Raw genomic sequence first — 20,510 nt, 5'->3', positions numbered from 1 at the left:
CTAGGGGAAAAAAATGGACCTACGACCAAATATGAACACTTTGCAATCTAACTTTATAGAAGAAATACAAGACAAACTATCCAAAATGAAAACAATGAAATGTAGATATTTGAACGTATATGCCACTATTTATTTATTTATTTACGAAGGAGAGAGAGCATGAGGGTAAGCAGCAGGGAGGGACAGAGAGAGAGGGAGAGAGAGAATCCCAAGCAGGCTCCACGCCCAGCATGGAGCCCGACACGGATCTCAGGACCCTGAGATCATGACCTGAGCCGAAACCAGGAGTCAGATGCTTAATGGATTATATCACCCAGGTGCCCCTGTATGCCAGTATTTAGATCATCCTTTCCAAAGAGGCATAGAAACCAATAATGCATATCCAGGAAACTTCCTGAATGCCTTAAAATGTCAATAAAATTGTCACCATAAACATACACCCTCAAGCTTAAAAATCTGTGTTGCCTTGATAACTAGGACTGCATTCCCTCTCAGGAATAATGTGGTTGATGTTTCCCGTATCTGTTCATGAAGGACTAGTTAACCGCCCGTGGTTGTACTGCTGATGGTTGTACAGTTAGTCTCTGTGCTCGTGAAGGACTAGTCAACCGCACCTGGTTGTACTGCTCATGGTTGTACAGTTAGTCTCTGTGTCTCCAGAGTCCAGATTTTTGTTGTCATTCACACACACACCCCATGATTTTGTTGTCATTCACACACACACCCCATGATGATGGCAAGTATGTTTATGGACACCAGGAGGTCACTGGGGATCAGGAAGAACGGGTTCCAGCACCAACCCTGCTAATGTCTACCTCACTGGCCTTAGACAGGTCATTCAGCATCAGCTTGGTTGGGTTTCCTCATCTGTTAAATAAACTGTGGGAAGTCATGGATCCTCCTGACATTTTACAAAAAAAGAAATGTGTGCTGGTATATATTTCCAAGGAGAGATCTGAGGTCTACCAGTTAGAGTTCTTGTCTGTGGACAACAGAGACCAACTTCATTAACTGGGATGGAGAAGGATTTTATGAGAAAGGTTTAGGCGCAGAGTGCAAGCGTGGACAACCAGTTCGTGCAGCACTCCAGGGACGCAAGGCCCTGCCAACAACTCGCCCCTCCCACCATTACTTTGTGCCAAGTTCCTCAGCTCCTGGATGCTCACTGCTGCGCTTGCTGTTGCTTGTGGTCCTTTGCCACAGACCCTGCGTCTTCGCTCTCACCCGCAAGAAGCAAAGCCCTGGCCAAGAGTGTCTACTGTGTCCCTCTTCTGTCCACCAGGGCATAGGAAGAGGGAGTATCACTGGGGAAGGAGAGGGACTCTGCCTCCTGCTGAACTTGGGCCTGTCTCCAAGTGGGAAGAGAGACTGGCTGAAGAGCAGCCAGAACCACACTATCTATTGCAATATCTTTCACCAGATTCTCAAAGGGACAGTGACCCTACCACTTCTGCCAGAAAAGATTATGAATCACTGCATTAGATTATCTTTAATTACAGCTCTGAAATTATATGATTCTAAATACTAATTTTCCTTTCTTCCATCATCTACCAACTCAGAATTTCTTTAACAAGATACAAATGCAGCACCAGAATGACTAACAACATTGTAGGGTCAGCCCCGAAGCATCTTATGATCATTTCAGTGGGTGTGTAATTATGATGGTTGGGCTAATGACAGAGAGTAACAGATGTCTCAGGGTAGTCACCCAGCTGAATGTCTGCCAAACCAGCGCCAATTCCTCAGGCAAAAGGAATTTTCTTGCTCATAGCCTTGTGGTGCTGCATTGGGTATGTTAAGGTGCAGTCTGGCTTCATGGTTAAGTGCACAAACTTTAAGGTTAATGAGGATGGATATAAATTTTGAATCTATTCCTTATGAGCTGGTTTGCCATAGGAAAGGAACTTGGCCTCGGTATGTCTCTGTTTCCTGTTTAGTAAAATGACAGTGATAATGCTAGTCAGTGAGTGAAATGGTGAAAACAAAATGATGGAATTGAAAGAATTATAGTGTTTGACACATAGTTACAGCCCAAGAAATAACGATGACAGCCATAATGATAATAGTTAAGGAATTCCCAAACTGTGAACCAAACTCATTTCAAAAAAATGTTTATACTTTAAAATTTTAAGTCAAGAATAATAAAGGTATTTAGGTATTTAGGTCATGCACTTTGATATGCGTTCCATGGTAAAATGAGTTCTATAAATTAGAAAATTGTTGCCTATAAATAGTCATAAAACATCGCCTTGAAATGTACCAATGAGCATTTTTTTTCTTATGTGGCCAATAGACCCAAAATAAAAATATATAAAAACATTTTTAAATGACATTATACTAAATTAAGTCAAAATATATACCATTTGGTATTATCAAATGAAGTTGAATATGAAATACCCAGAGGGTTTCATAACTGAATTAGTCTTCAAAAATGAATGAAACAAGTGTCACCTCAGTCCCCCCAGCCTCCGTGGCTCTTGTGCTTGGGCCTCAGCTTACCGGAGGCAGGTAAGAAAAGTTATTTGCCGAACTGTTTAACCAGGCTTCACCGTGTGCTTGTGTCCTTGGGAAGCCCGGCCGATTCTGGGACGCTCCTAAGCCATGTGCTCTCCCTGCGCGTTTTGCAGGTAAATGCGAATGCGGCAAGTGCACCTGCTACCCTCCGGGAGACCGCAGGGTGTACGGCAAGACGTGTGAGTGTGATGACCGCCGCTGTGAAGACCTGGACGGCGCCGTCTGTGGGGGTGAGCGCTCCTCGTGTTCTCAGGCCTGCAGCCTGCCTGCAGCCCGGGTGGCCTGCCTTTCTCACCCTACTGCTTGCTTGCTTGCTTGTTTTTTTGTTTTTTTGTTTTTTTGTTTTTTAAGGAAACTCTGGGGCACCTGGGTGGCTCATTTGGTTGGGCCTCTGACTCTTGGTTTCGGCTCAAGTCATGATCTCAGGGTCCCGAGATCGAGTCCTGTGTTGGGCTTTGCGCTCGGGGAGTCTGCTTGGGATTCTGTCTCTCTCTGCCCTTCCCTCTGCTCATGCACTCTCTCTCAAATAAACAAATAAATAAAATATTTTAAAAAATAAAAAGGAAACTCTGTTATAAAAAGAAGATCAACTTAAAGCAATATACAATTAGACCTAAGAGCATTATCTAATTAGGTTTGCAATGATCTTTATCTTCTTGGACCCTTGATTTAGGGCTATGTGAAGACACACAGTACGCTGGTGACAAAAGGTTGCTGAGATTATACAAGCTCCTGTGAAGTCAGTGACAGGTTTTGCTGCACCTGATCAGTTGAAAATGATGTTTATTGTTCTCTAATAAAAACTTGGGAGGGGGGGAAGGAGGTATTACCGACCTATGTGAAAAAAAGCAGTATGATTACACTCAAAGTTTACTTACAAAATCACAAAAAATAGACACTCCATTTCCATGATGGCTCAGAGACCCAACAGGAGCTGAATGACAGTTAAAAACAAACAAACAAAAAACTAGAGGGCGATTGAGATAGAAAGAGGTCAGTCAGCACGGAGTCCCGAGGCTGAATGTAACAATGCCTACCAAGGTCCACCCAGCTGAGGGGATGGGCCGCCATCATTCCCCTATTTCAGTCTTGCAAGACTTCCTGTGTCTACTCAAAGACTCTACCTCTCCTCAGACAATGATCGTAATGTAATTGGGTGCTGTTACTGGAAAAAAAAATCAAAATGCATGTCCAGCTTACCAAAGGTGGGGACACCATCTGTCTCACATCCATGCATATCTCTCTGTTTTCTCTCTATCCAGCTATAAAACACTGGCCATTGGAGCAAACATACTTTCTTTCCTTTCTCCGGGAGCCAAAGGAAAAGGCCCTTTTTTTAAATAGGTCTTATGCCGGGTGTCTGTCTCCCCCAGCCCTGAGAGATTGCTCCTGCTTTCTTCAGGTCACAGATGGAACAGGGAGTGAGGTTGGAGGCGTTCATGTCTCCAAACTAAAAAGTGGTAGACCCGGGATTTGAGCTCTGATGTTCAGTTCACAGATCTTTCTCGGTACCACAGTTTTCCCCAGGGTGACATCAAACTGTTTTGACTTTTTGTCTATATTCTTTTTGGCTTGGATTTTTTTCTTCAGTGGTAGTTACCAGAAATATCTAAGTAGATTATAGTCTTTTTTTTTTTCAGTAAGTGCCTTTATGTTTACTAACTCATTTAATTCTTACAGTGATACCTAAAGCCCACCTGGCACCTAGAAAGAACCACTGACATGTGTTTGCTCTTATGAGCATCATCATGTCTCTCACATGGAGTGTCTACCTCACATGGGTCTCCTTGCCCATCTGCCTTGGTAACTTGGTTGAAAGGGTTGATATTGTAGAAACCTGTTACATCTACATACCCATTAAATTATATATGCCATTCCCCCAGTGAATCTGTCTCTCTGTCTCTCTCTCTCTCTGACTTTGGGGAGGAACTCAAAGCTGACAACAAATCTGTATAGCTCCGTGCTAGATGAGATCAAACATTTACTAGGTAAGCGAGAGAATATCTCACAAGGTAATAATTTTTTTAGACTAATTCTTGACTCTGCTTGTCTACAGTCTGTATTTTGTCCATCTACCCAGAGTTATTGTGCCCCAGGGGGAACTGATTTCCACTAGCCAAAGTAGTAAAAGACCAATGTATAAACCAGAAAGCCAGTTATTTGATATACAATGAGAAATATAATTGTACCAGAGACTAGAACCCTTTGTAGAGAAACTCTGTGGGAAGTAAGATTCTGAGATAAGGATTTGAATGCAAGTAATTTACTGGAAGGGTGAAGGAGATTTTGGTAGGAGAGTGGGAAACTGGAGGCAGTCAGTTACGATTGTGTTATCAATCCTGTTACTGCTGTGGTCAACTGGAGCTTCATCTGAGAACCGGAGATGAAACTCTGGGAGCCTGGGTAAAGCACACAGTTCTTAGTTATCCATCAGTCGTGGGCTGAGGATTGCTTCTAGGAGGCATTATCTCCCCTGCCACACCAGCATGCCTCAAAGGGACACACGGGATCTCAGAGCAGGCTTCTCTGGCTGGCCAAGACCTTGGGGCCGAGAACTCCAGGTGGCGCCAGGTTGAAGTCCCCAAAACAGTAAGGATGGTATTGGTGGGCACAATATCATCTGCCAAAGGATTACAACTCTCATGCCCGCTGATCTGAGTATCTTCTCTGGATGGTGCGGAGGACACACCAGCAGAGTCTTACTCTTTAATACTGTCTAGATTTTCCCAACCATCCAACACAACCTTTCCTTAGACGGGATGTAACACCGTAGATTACACGAGAGTTATAGACATGCAGACACATCTTATCCTCCTGCTGTAGCCTTACTCATAATTTGGGAGATCCTTACTCACACTGTGAGAAATTAATTCTTGGGGGGTTGATCTTACCGAATAGAGATGATATCATAGAACGTAATTATCAGAGGACAAAGGTGTTTTCAAGTTTGGGGAGAGGGTTGCTCCTGCTCAAGGGAGGGCCCCGCCCTGCCAGTGGTGGACAGATAGAAGCCAGATGTGCGGGCATCTTTGATCACTATAATGGGATGTATGCATTCCCTCAGGCTTTTTCTTAAATCTTAGCAACCAGCTCTAAAAAAAATCACCTATGCATTTAATTTCATATTCTAAATTTTATTAACAAGATTTTATTGACCAAAGTTCTCTGAATACTTTTCAAGTATGTAAAGGGAAGAAGTCTTGGGAATTTTCCTAAAAAAATGTCTTAGGTTATGCATAATTTCACTTTAATTGTTGAATAATGTCCTTGAGAAATTTGGGGTTAGGATGATACTAGTATTTTAAAAGATTGTTTATAGGTGACAGTGATGTGTTTCTCTTACCCCCTTCTGCTTCATCAAAGCTCCTTGAGCTGACCAGCCCAGGTGACAGGACAGGCCATTAAATTCTGCCCCCTGTTCCTCCCTAGGGCTGATGCACACATCTTTATATATTCTAGTGAGTATTTTTTGCTTTTCTTGTCATTTACTTGTGAATCTTTACTCCTGATGGTCATTCCTATTGCTTGGGGTGGGATAGTTCCGGGAGGGAGAGGGAGAGATTTCCCCATCAATGGCCTACTCATGTTTATCCTAAGTAACCTACAGCTAGAAAAGCTACGTATAACTTACAGTCCACACATACACTCTGTTTAGTATTCCTCAACAAGACACTGTCTATTCTTCTTATTCATGTTAATTATAGTCTGTAAAGTTGCTGTGAACACTGAATTAGCGAATACTGAATCATTGTTCCTGAGAGAAATACGGGGCCCTGTTCCTGCCTCTGGTCAGAGGATTTTCATTAACAGATCAATACATGCCCTTGTATTATGTATGTTTCTGTCTAAAGACACCTTGTGTAATATATAGCTGATTTGTTAATATTGAACTCATGGCCAACCCCTATAACTCACACCTGAATGGAGATTATGTAGCAGATGACTTCTCTGGAAGGCACATTACAGCCTTTTTGTACTTAGGTGCACAATGTAGCACTTTGGCACTCTACTTAGGGGACATCTTAAACATCAAAATCATCAGCAAAAAGCACAAAAATGTAAAAAGCAGGGCACTAAATATACTGCAGAAAGGACAGTTGTTTACAGTGTAAGAGCTGAAACAAGAGGTGGAGGGTGATCTTCTTTGACCTTAGCTGAGAACGTGAACCATTCTGCCTATGTGCCCCAATGACCTGGAAAATTTTCATGAGTATTGATTTCAGGGATACAAGTACATTTTAGTGAGTAGGCAAAATCTCAAATACGGAATTTGCAGATAAGTGAGAATCAGCTGTAATTCGTGTTCTCACTGGGAACATTCCCTCCCACCATAGCTTTGCACTTGGGCTCAGAGTGTGATTTCCTTGGACCAGCTAATAAAGGTACTGTGATTTTAATTTGTTTCTTTTCTGAGCACTGCTTTAAGGGAGGAATTACTCGAGCCTTGGTTATTATAGTCTTGAATTTCATCTATGTCTCAGCTGTTCTCTGGAAAGAAAATATAAGAGACATGCCATTAATTAACATGTTGGAATCTACAGTAACTTTAGGATTAAAGTATACAGCATGCCAAACCAAGTGATGAGGATATCACAAGTTCCTTGATTTCCCATGAACCTTTATGTAAATGTACTTTAATATTTAGAAATATAAATAGCAATATAGTACAGTAGTTAAGACTGCAGATGGGAGCCCAACATTGGCTCTGACACTTACTAACATTATTTGAGATAGTTTACAAAACCTCCATTTCTCACCTATAAAATGATGATCATAATATACCTCTCTTATAGGGTTACTGTAAGATTAGATGAGTTAATGCATATAAAGTACCCAGCATATATGTATCATACACATATGACATACATACATGTGACATACATATATACACACACATTAGATATTATTATTACTGGTATATATACATATAAAGAGAGTGACAGACATAACAAAGGCAGAATTTTATGCTGTGGACTACTGTCCAACAGTTTATTATTCAGAACTGTGACTTTTTGGTGTTCAGTTTTAGATGGAACGAGTGTTTTCTCCTGTTTACTTTTTGCATAAAGCAGTCCTTCTCCTCACACTTGACAGTGAGCTACCAAATCCAAGTGGCTGCTGTGCATCTCAGAAGTATTTTTAGTGGTTCTTACTCAGCAGTACACCTTCTGTGGGGGATCTTCTCGTAGATTCCCCCAAGCATGGAAGAGCACAATTAGGAAGACACCGGCCAGTGGGGTTCCTCAAGCCACAGTATGCATTGCCAATGTTTCTGTATTTCTCAGTATATCTAAAAATATCCTTTATCATAAGAAAAACCCCTCTTCTTATTTAGTAATACCTTATCATGCATATAGCACATAATGATAATTAAATCGGCAAATACTCATTGCATACTTATTCCATGTAAAGCCCTGCTTGGCCCCTGAAGCATACACATATCCTTAAATACTTTTCATTTCCTCGATACCATTCTCTCTGACCTATATGCTTATAGCATTCCTCTTGGTTCAGTGTTAAGCCCGTGGAAACTCGCTCTACCTCCAGCCATTCCACAGAACTGACTCTCCCTGAGGTTATTGATAAATCCTTGTTGCCCAAATCCCGGGTGATTTTCATTTCTCATTCCAGATGACCACATTAAAACACAAGGGTTGTAGTTACTCTAAAACCCCCATGAACTTGTCTCCCCTCTGGGCCTCAGAAACACCTGTCCCACCTGTTTCTTCTCCCACTTCTCATAACCACTTCATTTCTTTTCCTTGTTCCTCTTCCTGAGCCTACCCATAAATCTTAGTATTTCCCTTGAAATGGCTGGATGTCTTCTGCTGTTTGTTTTCCTCATGCCATCTCAGCCTCTCCCACATTCATCTTCAGGTCAGTCTCTCAAGATGATTTCTTAGCTCCATTCTCCTTAGCTCCAGACTCTTCAGATTCTAATTAAATATTTTCATATGGAAATTCTTCCAACTTCTGCTTGGTTGAAACTGAAGTTATCATTTATTTCTTCATTAATCCAGTGAATATTTATTGAGCCTCTACTCTTTGCCGGCACTGGAGATTTCGTGGTGAATCTACTGGGGCTTACAATCACGGGTGAAGGGCAGACATTGACTAAGGAATGACAATGAGCCAGATGTGCTGAATGGGGACATATGTAATTGGGGGATTGAACCTAGATTCTAATGCCTCCATATCTGGATAACACTATATGATGCATAGTATGCGCTCTGCACATATTAACTGGCTGAGCATGACACCTGCCATACTTAGTGGTAATAAGATGGGTAGAACTCAGCCAGGTGTGGTGGTGGATATGACAGGGCAGTCACAGAGAACAGTGTGTGCGAGGCATCTGTAGGAAAGCGAGAGTGACATATCCAGGAACATTTGAGAACCAGAAACCCTGGATGGTTGGAGATTGGAAAGTAAACGGGAGAAAGGTGTGATATGTCTTAAAAACCATGTTAATGATTTGAGGTTTTGCTCAAAGGATGGTAGGAAGCCATAGAAGGGGTATATGATCCCTGTGGTGAAAAAGTACCTCTGGCTGGAGGGTGAAGTATTCATTGTTCGGAGGAGTTTGTTGGTAAGGCTGGTGGGCGAATATGGATGTTAGGAGAGTAGTCCTGGTGAGAGGTGAGGGTGTTTCAGCTAGGTAGTGGACGGTACAGATGGAAAAACTTGGATGTGTTGGTGATGGCATTACCAACAATATGGACAACAGGCTAAGAAAACCCTTACCTTGCTGCAAGAGACTCTGACCCTCTGTTAAACTCCTAGTCCGGTTCCCTGGGAACAGATGAAGATAGTATACGCCAATGTTACCAGACAACATTGCTCATGGTAATAGTGATCTGTGATTGATAAATTTCAACCAAATTGGGAGGGAATATGACTGAACTCTAAATGTGTGATGGGAATGCCGTGCCCTGGTGGGGTTTCCGGGAGCTATGCTTAAGGAATCATTAGGAGAGATTTGGGCTCCTCTAGGGCATAAGGCTTCCTGTAAGCCAGGGAAGCCTCAACATCTGTGCCATATGGATCTCATCTCTGGGCCTCTGGGCTGTGTTATGATAAGAGAAGGTAATTCCCATACCACTGTACTGAGCTGTCATCCTCATGAATTGCTGCAAGGACTCGCATGCAGAGGAAAGTCTGGTACCGTCCTGCTGCCAAGATGTGGTTCCAGCCTCCTTTCCTTCCAGGGAGACTAGTGCCAAATGTCAGCTCAAAGGCTTAGCGGGGTCCCTGCTGCCCCAGGAGTATGAGCAGCATTTACAGAAATCCTTGATTAAGGGATGAGTGAAGGGCGGGATAGATTCAAGGATGAGTCCCAAGTATGAATCCCAAGTTCCTGATTTGAGTAATTGGATGGAGGAGACAGTGTTTTGTGGCACCAATTGTCTCCATCTTTTTTAAAAATGATTTCTTCAAAGAGGGCCATGGAGATGGAGAAATTTGGATGTGTTGTGACTTTGTCCCTTTTACCTGGCATTGTATTCCTTAGCTTCGCTTCTCCTTGAGTAACTCATCATTTTTCCATTCTTCTGTTAGTCTTCCAAATTATCTCCTTTAGGGAGACTTTCTGAAATTCTTCTGCACTTCCTCCATACTGCAATACCTTCATCGTAACATCACACCATTTCACTCTAAGTGTTCTTGTGTCTCTTTTCTTCAGATCTCTACACCTCTCTCTTTCTCTCTCTCATTACTGTATCCCCAAACTTAGGTTAAGGATTGATCCCAAGAAGTTTTTTTTTTCTTTGAATAAATTGAAAATTAACAGAGCCACAAATAAGGGGGGGGGGGACAGAGAATAAAAGAGAGAGACAGAGACAGAGATCCGAGTTTGGAATCAGAGAATTCTTCAAGTGGGAATGAACATTTGACCTGAGCCTTGAACAGCTAATATTTAGATGTGTAGAGCTTGGGTGTGAAAATCATTTTGGGTTTGGGAGGGCTAAGCAAAGGCACAGAGATGAAAAAATATCTGATATGTTGAAGGAATGTATTTGTTTTATTTTCTTACTTCAGAGCTCATTCTCAGCTGCTCTTGAATCCATCCTTGGGAAGGATTTTTTTCAAACTACTCATTTATCATGTACATTATTTTACTTCACTTATTTTATTTTGCTCATCTTTAGATGTTTGGACATTATAAAATATTTTACATTGTTTTTTATTTTTCAACATTAAAACAACTAAAAATATAATGAAAAATATAAAGGACAAAATAAAAATCCTTCATAAATCTATCATTCAAAGATAATGTCTGATGATATTTTGTTGTATTTCTTCCTACATTTTTATGAGGGATAGAACTTTTTTTTTAAATCTTGGTTTATGAATCTTCTCTGGCTATTTTGATATTTTGTCTGTAGAAAGTCCACGTTCTGTGGTGTGTGTGTGTGTGTGCACTCTGCTGCATTCTTTCAGAAAAGATTTAAGTGAGTAGAGGTCATCATTTTCTTATAAGCTAAGTGAGCATTACCACACAGCAAGATGAATGTGAATCTCCTATTCCGACAGACCAGGATTTGGATTCTGGCTCCATTTCCTACAAGCTGTAGTTAACTTACACAGGTTATTTGGTCTCTGCCTTGGTACACTCACGTGTGTGGTAAGGATCATAAAGCCCACCGATTTTCTTTATGGTGAGAAGGAGACATAAGGAATGAAACGTGCCTGCGACTGCAGGCCAAGTGGGCATCCAGGCATGCCCGGTGCATGCAATGGAAGCAAAAGATTGAAATATCCATCTTCAGGGGTGCCTGGGTGGCTCAGTCATTAAGCGCCTGCCTTCGGCTCAGGTCATGGTCCCAGGGTCCTTGGATCAATCCCCGCATCGGGCTCCCTTCTCAGCGGGAAGCCTGCTTCTCCCTCTCCCACTCCCCCTGCTTGTGTTCCTGCTCTCACTGTCTCTCTCTCTCTGTCAAATAAATAAATAAATAAAATCTTAAAAAAAAAATGAACTGTCCATCTTCAGAACAAGAGAAAACAATGCATCTGTCTTGGCTATCTTAAAGCATTAGCTGCGGAATTTTTGGAAGGAAGTTGGCATCATATGAATCATCAGTTCTGTGTTTCGTAGGAGTGGCAGTTCTTTGTACAAAACATTTAGTCTCCCCCTCACGTGGCAACCAGGGGTTAACTAATCTTACTAGTAGGAGTGTGTGAAACTCATTAATATCATCCATCTGGTGTGGGTTCAGAGGTGAACAAAACTGAAGGTCACTAATATGAGTCATTTTCTCCATTCACCATCAGACTCCAAGCCATAGTTTGTGTGGTTTTTCACCTGGAGAGATGAACTAGAGCCCTGTGCATTGAGCATGTGGCCAGAGAGCCAAGCAGGGACAGCCTGAGTACTTCAGCAAACAAGGACTGAGTAAAACCAAATGCATCCATAAACCTACCAAATCAGCAGGCACATGAGAAATAATAACTAGCCCTGCTTATCTCCTCCTAACAGTAACACTGAAGATGATGAAACCAGTTCCAGTAGGTGGGGTAAATTAGCAATTGTACCTGAAGATGAATGTAAATAATTACATAATTCTAAGCAGTTCAGTTTTGATTACACCAAGATTACGACCTGAAAATGAGAGTCATGAAAATGACTGGCAAACAGAAGATTGGTATGAAGTAAGACCCTTCTTACTTTAATTAAATTATTGGTGAGTCACGTTCAATGATCGTAGACCACATGCGGACCTTCTCAAAACATCTTTATTAACAATGAAAATTGTATGTGATCTGTAAGTGCATGGATTTTTTTAAATCAAATACGTCACTACTGAAAAAAAAACATGCTCTGTCCAGAGTGATAATCCCTAAGAATTACTCACTTTTTAGTGGTGTTCGATTTTAAGATTTCATGAAGAAAATATATCCACATGTTGGCTCATGTGTGTTTAATTGTTTTAGGCTAATAGAAACTTAATCAGAGACCTCCGTCCTGTCCTCCATTTACCCGAGATAGGAATAGGAAATGGCCTGCTTATTGATTTTCTTCTTCCCTCTGGGTTCCTGGAATAGCTGCTGCCCATGGGTCCCATTGAAGAAACAAGAAGGGATAATGAAGAGCCACCTCTTAATTACACAATCAGCTCACATTTCTTCTGGGAGTTCTTTAGTTCACAGCTGTAAATTGAAGGAGAACATGCAGCCTGAGGATAATGAGGATAGTGACCCCCAGGTGCTGCGGGATTGCTCACCTTGACCAAGGTCTCCAACCACTGACTCAAACCAAGCCTCTCTTAGCTTGGGTAGCAGGGGGATTATCTCCAGATTATATCTTAAGTCACAAACCTCTTTTCTGAGTTCCTAAGTGTACCAGTCAGGACTGTAGGTAATTCACAAAAATATATCTGCAGGTTGTCACTCCAGGGATGATGGTGAGGAGACTACCTGAGAGCCATCAGTGTCCCACACATCTCTGTCTTTGCTTCTGCCCTTCCGGTGTGACTTTTATGGTCGTGCTCCTAGAAAGCCTCCAGTGTGTCTACCTTCTAGGGAAGAAAAAATGGGAGCGAAAAGGGCAAAGGGCAAAGAGCAAAGGACACATGCTGGCTGAGTCTGTCTCATTTTCTTTGGATGACAGTAGCTTTCCTGGAAACCTCACCCAAGAGATTTTCTCTTATATCTCATTTGTTAGAGCTGTGTCTTAGATCAAAAGGAGCCTGGGTAATCAAACATTTTCAGATGGGCGTATTATCACCTCCCTGAAAAAAAAAAATGAGTGTCCCCCTAATATTAACAAGGGGAAAAGAGTATTGGGCAGGCAATATAGAGTACCTGATACAGTTAGATCCACTCATGGGTCATTTTCCTAGTTGAGAAACATCATTGCAGTATTTTAAGGAAATGTGTCTCAAAGCCAGTGAATTTCATTGGAAATGGTCTTTGTCTAGAGCAGCACTGTCCAATAGAATTTTCAGAGATAATGGGAGTGTTCTGTATCTGCATCATTTTACCCAGGAGCCACTGGCCACACGTAGCTACCAGGCACTTGAAATGGGACTAGTGCACCTGAGACACTGCATTTAACATTTTTTATTTAACTTTTTTACTTAACTTTAATAAATTCAAATAGTCATGCATGACTAGTGACTAATATACTGGGCAACACAGGTCTGGAGCATCCTTGGTGAATATTTTGGTGTAGGGGAAGGGAAGAGAATAGGAAGAAAGAGCAAGGATGGGGATACCAGATGCAAGGAGCTAAGTATCTGGGAGAGGTGAGTGGCTTTGGAAATGAAAATCGAATGGAAAATTACTCACCGGTGTGGAGACTTGGGAAGTCAAGTGAAGGCCGATTTAGTGTACTTCAAATAGTTCATTAGGCTGGATCTTTCTAAGGTTCATTCTAGAATGATCTGTTGTACGTTTATTATATGAAGATAACTTACCACTATGGATTCTGCCACCCAGCAGACACGTTGTTCTTACTGAATGGTATATATGCATTATACTCCAATAAGTCTGCCACCGCTGGGTGCTTCATTTATAGGCCTAAGTGACAGCATAGTAGACAGGGTCTGGCAAAAGCTGACTGAAACTACTCTCATGGTCTTTTTTTCTTTTTGGACTCCAATTTTCAGCAACATTCCGCTCAGTGGGCCACCTTTATGGAATAGTTACCCTTGTCCTTTTATAAAATTGTCTCATTGTCTTCCTTCTTTACTAGATGTTCTTACCTGTCCTGCTTCTCCTCCTCTACCTGAGCCCTAAATATTGGAGTTCCCTAAGATTTATTTCTCCCTAGGTGGACTCATTCACTTCCAGATGTTATCTATTTATTGGAAATCCCAGCATATATAACCTAGCCTTAACCTGTGAGCACCAGACTCGTGTCACCTGCTCCTGTGACCTGTCTACTTGGTTGATAAGAGCATCTCAGATACATGAGGTTCAAAGCAAGAGCTGATTTTCTGCTCCCAGCAATGCCCTCCTGCTGCTTCCATATCTAGCAAATAGCATCATGATTTATATTTCCCTAGCTGGAAAACTAGTCCGTCCTTTCTCACTCACCACGTCCAATCCAACACCAAGTCCCATAGGCACGACCCCCTCTGTCTACTCTCCTCATCGGTGCCTCCACCTTATCACCTTCCACGTGGACTGCTGCAACTCTGTCACTTTGCCCATACTCGGTGCCTCCCAATACACCTTAATCTCCCCCACCCAGTTGCCACGCTGAATTTGCAAATTGTAAATCATATCCTATCACTCTCTTGCATAACACCCTTCTATGATTTCCCATTTTTCTGAGAATAAAATTGAAACTCCTTACCAAGAATAGACAATTTCCTCTGTTCTCATTCCTGAATATTTCTCTGGCTTTGTTATTTATTCCATTTTTTTCTTACTCAATTTTCTTTGAACACATTGACCTTTTTTCACTGCCTATAACATGCCAAGCTTTCTTATTCCAAGAACTTTTCATTAGCTTTCCTAGAACATTGGCTATCTTGGCTTCTTATCCCGTGGGTGTCACGGAGGGATACTTCTCTGACTACCTCTCTGACTACTCCAGTTAGCATTGTTCTCACTGTAGAATGCACTAGTGCCCTCTTTAGTTCTCCTACAGCTCAAGTGTTTTTGTGTCCTTTTCTCTACCCTCGTGAACTATAAGAACCATGACAATAGAACTAGTATGATGCCTGGTGCACAATCAATAGTTTCTCGAATGGATGCCTATATCATTAAAGTTTATTTTATTTTTATTTTTATTTATTTATTTTTTATTTTTTTTAAAGATTTTATTTATTTATTTGAGAGAGAGAGAATGAGAGAGAGCACATGAGAGGGGGGACGTCAGAGGGAGAAGCAGACTCCCTGCCAAGCAGGGAGCCCGATGCGGGACTCGATCCAGGGACTCCAGGATCATGACCTGAGCCGAAGGCAGTCGCTTAACCGACTGAGCCACCCAGGCGCCCTATCATTAAAGTTTATTTTAAAAAGATTGTATAAAGATTTTAACAAAATTTGAGGTAAAGAAAAGCCACGTCAATGGCAAAACAAAACATTTAAATACCAATGCATTTTGACCATTGTCTGGGCTAGATGCCAACCTAATTTTGTGGAATGATGTGATGAATGAGCTAATAAATGAAAAACAATTTCCTTGATTATAAGGAAATCTTATATTTCCTATTTCTCCTATTTCCTTGAATATAAATTTTATATTAAATTACTTGCTGTGAGGAGCCATTTAGTTATTCTCAATGATATCCTAAGTTAAAGGGAGAATGGCTTTCTCTGCAATACAGATTAAATGATTCCAATTATGTCAAATTGATGGAAATTCTTACTAGCCCAGGGTCAGTAAGAAACGTGAACATTTGGGGGCGCCTGGATGGTTCAGTCAGTTAAGCGTCTGCCTTTGTCTCGGGTCATGATCCCAGGGTCTTGAGATTGAGCCCTGTGTCGGGCTCCTTGCTCTGCGGGGAGCCTGCTTCTCCCTGTCCTCCCCACTTGTACTCTCTCACTGTCTCTCCTTCTCTCTCTCTCAAATAAATAAATAAAATATTTAAAAAAAAAAGAAAGAAACGTGAACATTTGGAAAGTCCTGAGCTGGATGTAACTGGTGCATAGAAGTATCCCAGATTATCTGCCTCCCAAGATGGATGATGTTTTTTAACGTCTTAAATAGACCTCACGTTAAGTGGACTTTTGTTTTACTGGGGAAGTCAAGATATAATCAATTTAATAACTATTTTTTGTGTATGTAGCTCTTAGAGGGTACTGATTCTCTAACTTCACTGCATCCTACCAAATGCAAAAATAAAACAGAGCCATCCAAGAACTGTCCTTTGTCCTTCAGTGACAGTGTATTAACCAGATGACCTATAAACATGCCCTGGATTCAGTTTATGGTTCTCAGCTGAGATTTGTGGGGGGAAAAATGAAAAGGAGATTTTGTTTAAAAAAAAAAAAGATTTCAGGGGCTGCTGGTGGCTCAGTTGGTTAAGTGGCTGCCTTTGGCTCAGGTCATGATCCCAGGGTCGTGGGATCGAGCCCCGCATCGGGCTCCCTGCTCTGTGGGAAGCCTGCTTCTCCCTCTCCCACTCCCCCTGCTTGTGTTCCCTCTCTCTCGCTGTGTCTCTCTCTGTCAAATAAATAAATAAAATCGTTTAAAAAATATTTCAATCAAGTATTGTTTTGAGGATTCACTATGTCTAAGGCCGTGTGCTTGACACTCTGAAGGACTACAGTGATGAATGAGAAGTGATTCCTACTCTCAAGGAATTCACAGTCAGATAATGGGTTTATTTGACACATAACCAGATACCACAAAGTTCAAGACAAAGTTCCACAATAGAGGTGAAAAATAAGGTAGTATAGAAATTCAGAGGAGGAGATGATGAACTTCTCTTGGGGATATTAGAAAAAATATTAGAAAAATAATCATTAGAAAAAAATGTGTAGTCACGTTCCCTGAGCTTTGAAAATTATCAGGACCAGGCTATGTAGGGTAGGGAGAATGGGTTTCTATCTCAGCAAAGGCATGAAGTCAGAAAAGCCCAGGAAATGTATGCAGAACAACGAATAGATCAGTTTAAGTCAAGAAGTATATGAAAGGGGAGAAGAGAAGAGAGGGGGTGATGTTGGAAAAGTAGGGCAGGGTGTATTTCAGGAACCTAAAACGTAAGTAAGGCTAAGCAGGTGAACTTCATCCCAAAAGCATTAGGGAGCTGCACGGGGTTGGTGCTCAAGGCTATATGTGAGTGGAGTCACACTATGAGAAGCAGTGAGCACAACTGAAAGACCTGAGAGGAGGTCTCTCAAAGGTTGTTGATGGTGACACAGGTGGACAGGTTCTGGCAACTCTTTAGAAGAGGGGTGTAAGAGAGATTCAAACTTGATTCAAAATAGTTTGAACTGGGTGAGTGGAAGGCTAGTTGCACCATTAAAAGAAATGGATACTACAGAAGAGCAACTGGGGGAAAAACAACTGTAGATGCAGGTCTAGAAGGGTCAGTTTGGATGCTAGTAGAATACAAAGTATGCGGGATGCTTGAGTGGCTCAGTCAGTTAAGCATCTGCCTTCAGCTCAGGTCATGATCCTGGAGTCCTGGGATCGAGCCCCGCATCGGGCTCCCTGCTCAGCAGGGAGTCTGCTTCTCCCTCTGCCATTCCCTCTGCTCATGCTCTCTCTCTCTCAAATAAATAAATAAAACCTTAAAAAAAAAAGAATACAAAGAATGCAATCATGGGAGTGGACGTTAGGAGAAATTTAGAGGCTGGAGATACAGTCCTGTGATCATTGCTGCTATGTGAAAGCCTGTGATTTATGAATTTTTCAAAAGAAAGATTATGGAGAGATAAAAGAAGTTTCAGACTAGATAATCAGGGGATACTTTCATTAATTAGGTCAGGGAAAAAAAGTAGAAAAATAGACACAGGAGAAGTGTTGGAAGGAGGAGGGTCCCAGGTCATGAAAACCACTCTAGGAGAGACTTCTCAAGAAGAAAGTGTCCATGAATGCCAGCTGTATACCTTTAAACTACGCAGCAGTTAAAACTACCTATCATGTCTGCCATGCTTGATTTTGTATCCCCTGGTGCCTAGGAAAATGCTCTGCTCATCATCAGCAAAATTTTACCCAACAAATAGTTTTTTGGTTGTTCTGTTTGAAGAGACCTGGCTGTAAGGTAATGTACATACAGGTAAAAGAATGAAGCATTGGTTGAAAATAAGAAATTAAAGTGGCAGATGAGACAATGTAATGGGATGTTGGTGGCAAGCAATTAGATGGACTTTATGCTGGTGAGTGACTGTCATAAATAACAATGTGATAGATACACCAAAAACTAGCCATCCCCAGAACCAGGAGCCAATGACAAAAACAAAAGGGGGAAAAAAAGTCAAAGATACAAATCTAAGCCTTATGCTGCTTTTAAAATCTATACAATAAATCGACTTAAATTTATATCTGTTTTTACTAAGGGGAGGGTACACAGATAAAGTAACAATGCCATTCCTATGGAAGTTAACCTTTTGTTTTTTATTAGTAAACAATAGGAGGGCAATCAATAAATTCAGCGAGCCATGGTAACGTGACTAGCCTTGCAAGTTGGTCTGGATGTGACGGCCAGCGCGATGAGGAAGCGCGCTGAGACTTCGTGCTGTTAAAAATGCAAATGAGGGAGTATCTTGTATCAAGGAAGGATGATAAAATTCCATTTTAAATCGTTTCAAGCTTTCTTTCTTTCTCAGACCATCTCCTGTGCTACATTCAAATGTAGCATGTTAATCTGGAACTCGGTTGTGAAGCTCTTTTAAACAGTATGCCCAATTGCCTCTGTATAAAGGGAAGCGTGTTTGCTTGATAGGGAATGAGGTCCTTTGGCTTACGTATTTCTTTCTTAAGAACTGCGATTCCCCTGGGTATTTACCCATCTCCCCCTCTCCCCCTCACCCCGCGATTGCTTCGCAGGCCACGGAACCTGCTCCTGTGGTCGCTGCGTGTGTGAGAGAGGCTGGTTCGGGGAGCTCTGCCAGCACCCGCGGAAGTGTAACCTGACGGAGGAACAAAGCAAGAGTTTGTGTGAGTCAGCGGACGGCATACTGTGCTCGGGGAAGGGTGAGTATCCCTGCCGGAGCTTGGACCGGGTCCCCGATCTGACGCATGGTTTGTACGGCCTCGCATACAACCCTCCCCAGACGGCACCTTGCAGGAATGAAAAGCATGCTGCCCTAGGCTTGTACCAGACTTCAGACTTGAAGGTTAACCACATGACGCGTGGGGTCTAAGACAATGAAATGCGTGCGAAGGGTTTCCTGCGAAAAGGTCCTCAGCCACTTGCGTCCATCGTCGTGGCTCAGTGACCTGTAATTAATGTATAAAGAAGAAAAGACGACGAGATATAATGGGCGGTGAATGAACCCCCCAAAAGGCAGAGGGATAATTGTTGAGGTCACCTGTGAAAATAGGGCAGCCCAGAACTGCAGAAAAGTGATCCCAAGTATCTGAACTGTCAGACACTGGATGATGTAGATGGGTGTGTGGAGGAGGGGAGGGCTGAAGGTGGGAGAAAGACAAAAGGGAAACTAAATATTTTGTTTCATAAAAAAGGAATGGAAGAGTCTATGGGTCTCAAAGTTCTGGCGTCATTTTCTTTGGCCTAAAAATCACCAATTTTCCAACCAAACATGTGTAATCTAATATATAACAAAAATCAAGCCTGCAGCGTATTTATAATTTGCAAGTTGATTGAATAGGAGCCACCATCCCATTCAAACATTCACTACAGAAACAAATTCTAGAAGAATAGCAATCCCGCCCATTGTCCCCTGAAGTCTCCCAGAAAAGCAAAACAGATTTTTTTTTTTTTCTGAGAAAGAATACTGACAGATTAAATTTCAGGCACCTTGATGTTGATGTTTCTGTGTGAATTCTTGAAGGGACTTTAAAATCCTGTTCTCAGGGTGCATATGGGCTCATCTAGAAGGCTGTCACATTCCTCCTTGCTAGTGCCTAGGAAAATACCAGGAAGGTTCTGGAAGCTCACCAGTTTCTCAGTAACGTTCAGGAGCTGCCCTTCATGCATCTAGATGGCACGGGGTGTCCAGACTCTCTTCTTCAGCACAGAGGCCTCCTTGCCCAACGGACAGCCCTGTCCCCTTTTCAGACAAGGCACAGCTAGAGGTGAAGATGCCCTGCTTCGCCTCAAGACTTTGTGTTCTGCCAAGGAGGCCGTGCCTTCCACCTAATGCAATGGTAACCGTCAGGTGGCAGTCGAAGGAGTTTAAAGCAACCACTTTGTTCCCTGTTTGTTCTCTTATTAAATTCGTTCTAATTCCAACTCCCAGATGAATCTAGCACCAGTCTGTCTGTCAGGGGCTCTCAATGCCTGGAAACACCTGCTTTAGGTTCAAGTTCTGTTGGGAGAGCCAGAAAGGGTGAAAGAATTGTGGAGGAGGAGATTAACAAAGAAAACAGGAAAGGAGGTAGGGATGGATTTAACCTTTCAGGGGGAAACTGG

General features: G+C 42.0%; 1 protein-coding gene across 3 annotated transcripts in view; it reads left to right on the top strand.

Annotated features, from left to right (window-relative positions):
* The window catches only part of ITGBL1 (integrin subunit beta like 1), a 201,624-nt gene that overhangs the window by 174,683 nt on the left and 6,431 nt on the right, over positions 1-20,510 (top strand). For all 3 annotated transcript variants that reach the window (XM_044913134.1, XM_021695983.2, XM_021695982.2), the window contains 2 exons: positions 2,628-2,744; positions 18,962-19,108. In XM_044913134.1, the coding sequence (XP_044769069.1) occupies positions 2,628-2,744; positions 18,962-19,108 (264 nt within the window). The remainder of the gene's footprint in view (positions 1-2,627; positions 2,745-18,961; positions 19,109-20,510) is intronic.

Source organism: Neomonachus schauinslandi, chromosome 3, assembly GCF_002201575.2.
Source record: "Neomonachus schauinslandi chromosome 3, ASM220157v2, whole genome shotgun sequence".
Taxonomy (NCBI): domain Eukaryota; kingdom Metazoa; phylum Chordata; class Mammalia; order Carnivora; family Phocidae; genus Neomonachus; species Neomonachus schauinslandi.
Note: the sequence above shows the minus strand (reverse complement) of the source record. Positions and strands in the feature narration are given on the sequence as shown.